Source organism: Bos mutus, chromosome 13 (assembly GCF_027580195.1).
Source record: "Bos mutus isolate GX-2022 chromosome 13, NWIPB_WYAK_1.1, whole genome shotgun sequence".
In the NCBI taxonomy this organism is placed as follows: Eukaryota; Metazoa; Chordata; class Mammalia; order Artiodactyla; family Bovidae; genus Bos; species Bos mutus.
The window spans coordinates 24,761,421-24,770,864 of NC_091629.1; the positions used below are offsets into that span (position 1 = coordinate 24,761,421).

Here is a 9,444-nt window from a genome sequence, read left to right on the forward strand (position 1 = left end):
TCTGTTTGATTTCCTGAAAAGCCCTGCCACCAATGCTGTTAGTCCTTTACATGTTTTCCTGGTCACGTGGGTGATAAAAGAAAATTGTATACCCAGGACGGAAAATTAGGAATACAGACGCGGCGAAATTATCTCTATAATCCAACATCAGGACTGGTTGCATAGACAAGCTTACAGGGGGTTTTGAAATGAGGGGCCTGCTCTTACGACCTGTATATTACATTTCTACTTCCTGTTGCAGATTAGGTGCATAAATGCATCGAAAAAACTGGCAGATCAACCCAGGTTCACGGGCACGTTTTAGATTAAAAAACGGTAGTGGGAAGTTAATCTGGGTCATTTCCTTTGACTCTCAGTGCTGTTGCTTGGCACTGGGGCCCTCTGGTACCCGTCACCTGTAATGTGGGTCAGTAGCCCACTTTCTCGTAAATAAAGCACATTAAATGCCTTCCAGAAAACACATGGATTCAGGAACAACAGGTAAGACATTTCGTTTATTTGGATATCTTTTAAGCAGATAGTGTGATATCATTTGTGTCTGAATTTTTGACCAGCAGAGGTTAAAACTGGCTTTCAGTTTTCATTCTTTTTTTTTTTTTTTTTTGTATTTATGTTAACATTTAGCAAAAGTTGGTGCAATTGTAATGACTACACAGCTACTTGGAGGGCACAGCCACTTGGAGGGTAAGTCATTACAGAATTATCCCCCATTAATAAACTAATACCTCTCAAAAAATAAAATGGTTGTGGAACACCAGGCTCTGATTTTTCTAAAGCAGGCAAAAGCAAGCAACAAACTCCATTAATTCCTGCACAAATATGTTTTACACAAGGGCAGGGGTGGGGGGCCCAGTGCCCACCATATGGTATAAACTGTGCTATTCATATGGGGAACAGTCAGTACTAGTCCCCTCTTCAAACTGCAAGCCCAACACGCATGGAACCATGTTTCAGGGCCTGTGAATGAGTTAGCTCAAGAAACTCTCTCTTTCCCCCCCTTCCCCTTCCTCTGAGAGGCCCTGGATCAAAGACATCAGCAAATTGGAGTGAGTTTCTGTGACAGGCCCTGGGACCTTGGGTGGAGATGAACAGAACAGTAGAGGATAACTGGTGATGATTTCTGTGACCAAGTATTACCATTAAAAAGCTTCTAGTCACATAAAAGTGACCCTATACGACAGTGGCAACCTTAATGTCAAACCGTGCATAATTTTATGGTTAAGTTTTTCTCTGCTGCCTTTTAAAAAGTAATCTTGGGCCCCTATAAGTATCATGGCAGGTCTGAAAATGAATATAATTTAGTCTACAAAGTATATGGGATGAAATTACTAATCACTGTCCTATATTCAGAAAGTAATTTCCTGAATCGAGGTAGGAATTTTAGCATGTGTGTGCAGACAAGCATTTTTATGACTAAGGAACAGCTTGTTTAAGAATAGGAGATGAACCCAAGACTTGTTGATCTTAACTTGAAACTGGCTGCTCTAAGGATTTCAGGAGAATAAAGATATTTATTCTTAAATGATGATAAATCCTGGCAAAAGAAAGGGTTCCAGATACACCAAGTATTTGGACTTCTCTAGATCTTTAGAATTCTCTAAATCTAAATCTAACCCTGGCAGAGCTTCCATAGAGATTCAGTCCGAGAAGTCTCCATACGGTTCAGCTTGTGCTGCTTAGCAGGGTGTCTTGAGCTCTAAGCCTACCCAATCTCGTAATTCTAGTTTTGGACAAAGAATATGGACAAGAAAACACCAAAGTTACACTTCCTACGTTGTATTCTCCCCATATCGCAAGGAACAACCATGCCTCACGATGCCTTTAATAATTTTGTGACACGTGCCAGTTTCTACTAGCTCGCGGCCACCTCCTTCCCCAGAGTGGCTCCTGAGATGCTACCCAAATATCCCAAGGAGAAAGAAAAATAGAAGATGATGTGGGGGAGGAAAGGGAACCTTGTACGGAGGAGAAAATGTGAAGCCAGGCAATCAATATTTACCCTCAGAAGAAGGATGTGTGTGTGTGTGTGTGTGTGCACACGCGCGCCAGCACGGGTGCACCGGCTGAGTGTTAGCCAAGGAGCAGGGCGAGGGCCTCGAAAGTCGCCGTGTGCGAGGAGCTGTTGATTGTTTTCTGGTTGAGAGAAGAGGTGATGATAAGGCTGGGATACAGTGCGCGCCGGCCCGGCGGAGCGGCAGCTGTATGCTAATACTCGCAGAAACCAGCCTCCGCGTCCCCCATTAAAGCAGGCGGCCAGGAGGCCACACATCACTGAACAAATAGGCTCTCTCTAGACAAATAAAATAACACACGTTGGCCTGCGGGGAGGGGTGGGGGGTGGAGAGCCAGAGGGGGTGAGGAGCGGGAGGAGAGGAAGGGAGGGGGAGAGAGGGGGGCACCGAAGAGAGGGGTGGACCGAGAGAGAGGGGAGGGGAGGCCGGGAGGGAGACCAGGAAGAGGAAAGACAGGGACTGTCCGAGGGGGAGAGGGTCAGAGGTGGGCGAGACTCCGCGGAGCAGAGAGATGGGGTGGCGTGGCGTGGGGTGGAGTGAAAGATGCGAAGAGGGGAGAGGTGGGACGAGGTGGGACGAGGTGGGACGAGGTGGGACGAGGTGGGACGGGGTGGGACGGGGTGGGCAGAGAGGGGCTGGGGAGAAAGAGAAGGTGGCGCCAGGAAAGGAGGCGGGGGCGAGGAGGAGGCCCGAGGAGGGCAGAGGAGGAGGCCCGAGGAGGGCAGAGGAGGAACGCGGACCCCCAACCCAAGAGCCGAAGCAGAAACAGGGGCCCCGAAGCCCATACGGACGGTGCGCCCCTGCAGCCCCCAGGCGCCTGGCTGTCCCTTCGTCCCCACCCCGGGGCGGGCGAGGACAGGGGACTGTCGGAGTCGCCAGGCCTTTCTGGTCGGTTTTGCTGGAGCTTTGTCGCCGCCTTGTCCGAGTCAGGGGAGCCGGGCTGCCCTTCATCGGGGAGGGTGGGGGAAGCCGCCCCTGAGCGCCCCGCACTCGCTGCCCTCCCAGCTCTCCCCGGCCTCATCCTCTCCGTCTGACTTTCCCACACTTCTGGGCGTCGCTGCGCCCGCCTTGGGTACCATCACCCTTCCAAGTCGCCCAGCCCGGGGCCCGTCCGGCCCGCCGCCCCCCTCCCTTCCGGCCGCGACAGTCCCACCCGAGACGAAAACAAACAGCCCCCGAGGGCACTTCAAGGGAGCGTGCGGTGGCCCGACGGCACACTCGGCAGGATGAAAGGGGAGGCCGACCACCACCCCGTGGGCCCCGGGCGAATAATGGGCGCGCAGCAGATTGCCGGGGGCACTTGAAACTCGAGGGGAGGGAACTGCTGGAGCGCGGTCCCTCCCCGAGCCCGGCGGACGGCGCAGCCTCGCGGCTTCGCCCTCGTCCGCCCTCTTTCATGCGCTCTCCTTTTGTGTGGAATTATTTAAACGGGAGATCCGTGGCAGCTTTATGCTAATGTGCCGAACAAAGGCGACGGCCGGCGGGCGGGGGGCCCCCGGAAGGTGCCCGGAGGCCGGAGCGGGCTGGGCTGGGCGGCGGCGGGCTGCGCGTGGCTCTCGCGTGCCCCGGGGGCCCAACACGCCTGCCCCTCATTCCTGCAAATACAAAGAGTCTCCGGCTCCGGGCGGCGAGCGCGGCGCACTGGGGGTGCGCTGGTCCCTCCGGGACTTGACGGCTGGCTCTGCAGCGGGAAGGCGCGATCCAGGTCGGGCCGTGGCTCGCGGACCTGGAGGGCTCTGCGAATCAGGCAGAGGTGTCCGCAGCCGACCCGGGATGGCGGTGGGGGCGCTGATCGCTTCCCTTTCACGCCTCCGGGGCGTCTCCAAACACACCCCGGAGACAGACTTCCTTTCTGGCCTCTTAGGGGCTGCATGAACCCAGAAACATCCCAAGGGGCCATTCCTGGGCCGAAATTCCCCGCTTTAGCGCTTGGCTCCAAGCTTTGGGCTTCTAGCAACTCCCTGGGGCTAACTCCTGGTCACAGTGAATCCCAGCGCCTTCCCCGACGGCAACCTAGGGCTCCAGGACAGGAGAGTCGGAGCAGCCGTGGCCTCCAGCTCTGCAGCGGTCAGAGGAAGCACTCACCCCCTCAAGAAGAGAGGCGAAGAGGCCTCGGGGTTTTTCCTCAGCACTGGCCAGGACCCCACAGGAAGGGAGTCGATTGGGGCTTAGGAAGGACAGTACCCTGCCTGGGATCCCTCTTCTTGCCTTCCCCCGTGGAACTCCCCTGGAAGGGGCAGGTCAACACTCAGTGGGTCCCCAACTCAGCTCCACACGGCCCCTATCCGGAATCGCAGTACGCAGAGGCCCACCGTCTCAGCGCAGCGTGGTGGAGCTTTCCTCTTCCAAAAGGAAGGCAAATATCTCGCCTCACTGGCCACCTGCCCGCGGGCGTGCAGATTCTGAGAAATAAAATCACGCAGAAGAAGACAGAAACCCAAGACCGGGTGCGAGGTGCATGTCCTTGGATGGTGCTGGTGTGTGCCGTGAGCGAAACCTGGTTCTTTCCCAGCCCTGGGTTGTGAAATTAGTTTCTAATACTCGGACCTTTCAAGTTTACATTTGTTTTGACTATACCTGTCTGAAAGCAGATTTCATTTTCTCTGGCAAGACTAGAAACCACAAATAAAGAAAAAGAAACGGATCCATTGAATCTCAGTATTTCAATAGTGTTCAATAGATTCTCTTAGCTTAATTCAGAGCCCTGTTGAATTCGCTGCATTCAGACAGGGGTTTTGTTTTGTTTTTGCACACACGCACACCCCCGCCCTCCTCACAATTATGGGTGTTGTTATTTTTTAAAGGATTCTCAAGGTGACTAACTCTCCCTGTTATCTGTTGAATGAAAGGAGGGTTACACATGCAAGACCAAATACTGCGGCCATCAGTAGGGGATGCCCGCGGACAGGGCCCCCGCCCTATTATTGGACAATCCAGATGGGATTCGTGATTAGAAAATAAAATTGGCCAGAGCTGTCCCGGAATCCCTTTCCCACTTCTAATTTCATCAGCAGTATTAATCAGCACTCAAAAGAGCAAAGAAATAACATCAGTTACTTTTAGACTGAAACACATACATTTTAAATAATCATTTTATAATTTCTAACTTTTTTCAGGACTACTTTCATCGTAGTTAGCATTTTGTAAAATGAGGGTGAAAGCTTTCAAAATATATTGCATTATATTCTATTTTCAGTGTATAAGTTTTTTTTTAAATCACAAACAAAATCACCAAATATTTTCCCCTTGATTAATCAACTTGATTAACCCCTTGATTAACGAAATCTAACAACTGTCCCCATTACAACTATTACTCATGTGGACTCAAAAAAAAAATCTTTCATTTCCACGCCAGGGTATTTTCAGAGGGAAAATCCAAAACAATTAAATACCTTCAGTGGAATCAAACGTAAGCAAAATTCAGCAAAATCTGAGTGTACAGAGCTTTGCAGAAAAGTGCCCATTTTCTTTTCTTTCAATAAAGTGACATTTTCTTCACAACATATGACATTTTATGTAGCTTGGCAATTTGTTCCCTAGTGATGGGCGATCAGGGCCAGTACCCACTCTTGGGGTTCTGACCCCTCCACTCCCGGAGTTTCTGCTTTTGTGTTTCCTTGGGGCTGGGTTAGGGCTGGGGCTGGGAAGAGCTTGGAGGAACGGCGTGGTGGGGGTGGGGGGTAGATTTTCACTGTTGTTTTTTCCTGGTGGCTCGGTTGGAAGGGTGGGGGAGATGGGGGGGGGAGGCTGGAAGGGTGGGGGGCGGTGGGGGGCTGTTGGGGGGCGGAGGCGGTCGGTCCTCTCCGAGGCCACAGCCTGCCTCAGAGGACAGATTGCCCCCCTCTCCCCCCCGGCCGGCAGCACGCGCCTCTTTTGAGTCCAGATTGGCCGAGACCGGCGCTCAATAGCGGGAGGTTAATTTCCTTCACAAAGGTGAAGGGGGCACGGCTCCGGGGGGCCCCGCGCCCAGACAGGCGGCCCCTTTATTCCGCTGCGCCTTGATTGGAGCCCTTGATTTAGCATCTGATGTCAACCAGCAGACAAAATGCCCGCTCCGAATGAAAATGCATGAGGCCGCGCAAGAAGAGCGGAAACCAACTTCACTAGGGCGCACGCGGCTGGCCGCGCGTTTCGGGCTGTGGCCAGCGCCACTCGAATCGACCCAGCCCTGGGCGACGCGGAGGTTCCGAGTGGCCTGGACTGGACCATTCCAACGATGCCAATCCCGGAGCCTCCGGGAACTTAAAACAACAACAAAAAAGTTCAGAAATTCAAGGTTTTCTTGGAACCCAGCCTGTTCCTTCCCCCATCCAGCGCTGTGTCTGCAGGCAATTCAAGAAGTGCAGTGCCAACTGTTTCTCAAACTCGAGAGAAACCTTCCTGAGGCCCTTGGGCGCGAGGCGGCTGCGGACATCGCCCTCGGCTGCAGCTAGCAGGCCAGACCCTCCACCCAAACTTGAAACTCCAGGGTCCCGTTTCCGCTTAGATCCTGGGTCCCCGCGGCCCATCAGCCCCAGGCCCGGGCGGGGTTCTGGGATACTCCTGCTTGGCAGCTATTTTTGATTCCCTATTATTTCCCAATACCAGGAGGAGTTCCAGCGCCTCCGCCAACCCCTCTCCCGCCCCAGCAGCCGCGCTCGGATCTCCCCCGCCCCTGCCAACCGCCGCCCCTACCCAATCAGCGCGCACAACTTCCCCCTCCGCTCCGGCTCGCGGATTGAACCCTCCTGACATATTTGGGGCCATTCTTCTCCTTTGTTGCTATTTTGCTCGCGACCCGCGGGTAATCCCCGCTCGGGAAGCGGGGGTGGGGGGCGAGCATTGTCGTGCTGATGGACGGGCCCATTTGGCGGCTCCGAGCCCCCCGGAGGAGAGACACAAAGCCCAGGCACGTGCGCCTCCGCATAGAGGAGCAGCAGACCGTGAAGGGAGGCGGGGCCGGGCGTGTGCCGGGGCCGGGCGGGGCTGTGGCGCCGGGCGGGGCGGCCGAGAGGCGCGCGCGGGGGCCTTGCGCCCTCAGGTACATCTGCCGCACCTACCGGGCGACCCCCGAGTCCCGGGCCCCTTTTGGCCGCCGCGTCGCCCTCCCACCCGACCGGGTGGAGGAGATGCGGGCGCGCTGATTGGCTCCGGGGGAAGCGGGAGGCGAGAACAATGGCCCCCTCCCCCAGTTAAAAGGGAGCGGCTCCCGGGCCCGGGGACAGGGACGCGCGTGCAGGACGCAGAGGCGGGCCGAGCTGCCGCCGGCGCCACGCGAGTCCCGCCGCCGCCGCCGCCGCGCCCGGGCCATGCGCCGGGGACACTGAGGGCCGCCGGGGCCGAGCGCGGAGGTGGGACCGAGCCAGCCCCTCGCCCTCACCCTCGCGCCGCGCCAACATGCCCCGCGGCTTCCTGGTGAAGCGCAGCAAGAAGTCCACGCCGGTATCCTACCGGATCCGCGGCGGCGAGGACGGCGATCGGGCGCTGCTACTCTTGCCGGGCTGCGGGGGCGCCCGCGCCTCTCCCCCGGCGCCCGGCCCGGGGCCGGGGCCGGGCCCGCTGCAGCCGCCGCCGCCGACCGAGCGCGCCCATGCGGCGCTCGCCGCCGCGCTCGCCTGCGCGCCGGGCCCGCCGCCACCCCCGCCAGCGCTGCGGGCCGCGCACTTCGGCAACCCTGAGGCCGCGCACCCGGCGCCGCTCTACAGCCCCACGCGGCCCGTGAGCCGCGAGCACGAAAAGCACAAGTACTTCGAGCGCAGCTTCAACCTCGGCTCGCCGGTCTCGGCCGAGTCCTTTCCCACGCCCGCCGCGCTGCTCGTGGGTGGCGGCGGCGGCGGCGGCGGCGGCGGGGCCAACGGCGCCGGAGGTGGTGGCACCTGCAGCGGCGACCCGCTGCTCTTCGCGCCCGCCGAGCTCAAGATGGGCACGGCTTTCTCGGCGGCAGCCGAGGCGGCCCGCGGCCCAGGGCCTGGTCCCCCACTGCCCCCCGCCGCCGCCTTGCGGCCCCCGGGCAAGCGGCCTTCGCCCCCAGCCTCCGCCGCGGCTGCCGCAGAGCCGCCCGCCAAGGTAGCCAAGGCCCCGGGTTCCAAGAAGCCCAAAGCCATCCGCAAGCTGCACTTCGAGGACGAGGTGACCACGTCGCCCGTGCTGGGGCTCAAGATCAAGGAGGGTCCGGTGGAGGCGCCGCGAGGCCGCGCGGGGGGTGCGGCGCGGCCGCTGGGCGAGTTCATCTGCCAGCTCTGCAAAGAGGAGTACGCCGACCCCTTCGCGCTGGCACAGCACAAGTGCTCGCGGATCGTGCGCGTGGAGTACCGCTGCCCCGAGTGCGCCAAGGTCTTCAGCTGCCCGGCCAACCTGGCCTCGCATCGCCGCTGGCACAAACCGCGGCCTGCGCCCGCCGCCGCCCGCGCGTGCGAGCCCGAAACTCCTGCCCGGGCGGAGGCGCGGGAGGCGACAGGCGGCGGTGGCAGCGACCGCGACACGCCGAGCCCGGGCGGCGTGTCCGAATCGGGCTCCGAGGACGGGCTCTACGAGTGCCACCACTGCGCCAAGAAGTTCCGCCGCCAGGCCTATCTGCGCAAGCACCTGCTGGCGCACCACCAGGCGCTGCAGGCCAAGGGCGCGCCGCCGCCGGCGCCCCCGGCCGAGGACCTACTGGCCTTGTACCCCGGGCCCGACGAGAAGGTGCCCCAGGAGGCGGCCGGCGACGGCGAGGCGGCCGGCGTGCTGGGCCTGAGTGCGTCCGCCGAGTGCCACCTGTGCCCGGTGTGCGGGGAGACGTTCCCCAGCAAAGGCGCCCAGGAGCGCCACCTGCGCCTGCTGCACGCCGCCCAGGTGTTCCCCTGCAAGTACTGCCCGGCCACCTTCTACAGCTCGCCCGGCCTCACGAGGCACATCAACAAGTGCCACCCGTCCGAGAACAGACAGGTGATCCTCCTGCAGGTGCCCGTGCGTCCGGCCTGCTAGAGCGCGCCCTCCACCCCGGGCCCCCGAACCGTGCCTTCGCTTGGAGACCCACGGAAAGAGCGCGCTCCGACACCGCGCCCGCGCCGGGGACGCCCACCCCCGGTGAAAGTGTGGTCTCCGCTTCTCTCGGTGTGGCGTGACGGTAACCCCATCCTCTCGTTGTGACTCCTTTTGGACACCCCCCCCCCACACTTTGCGTTGTGTCCCCTTCTTCCCCCCACCATGGCGCAACAGGAGCCAATCTCTTTTTGTACAAGGGAGAAAAGCTGTACGCGTTTGTCTCGTGGTTGGAAGCCTCCCCTTGGAGGGGAAATGTTTTTCTTGCTAGTATTCGCTGTGTTCATGGTCTAGAAATGCGGTTTGCTCTCGCCTACCAATCTCTGCTCTCTATGTATGTAGCCTACGGGTTGTTTTGGGTGAATCTTGAGGAATAAATGCCTTTATATTTCACAGGCTGTAAATTGAACTCCCCACATGATTAGCTTTA

At 58.6% G+C, this 9,444-nt stretch overlaps 1 protein-coding gene across 1 annotated transcript; it reads left to right on the forward strand.

Moving 5' to 3' along the window:
• Positions 1-7,388: 7,388 nt before the first annotated feature.
• On the forward strand, positions 7,389-9,062 carry INSM1 (INSM transcriptional repressor 1). The gene has a single exon (XM_070382068.1). It carries the CDS (start codon positions 7,389-7,391, stop codon positions 8,955-8,957), a length of 1,569 nt encoding a protein of 522 aa, XP_070238169.1. The 3' UTR covers positions 8,958-9,062.
• Positions 9,063-9,444: the final 382 nt, after the last annotated feature.

Coding starts and splice junctions, on each gene's coding strand:
- INSM1 (XM_070382068.1), top strand. CDS start 7,389: ATGCCCCGCGGCTTCCTGGTGAAGCGCAGCAAGAAGTCCACGCCGGTA.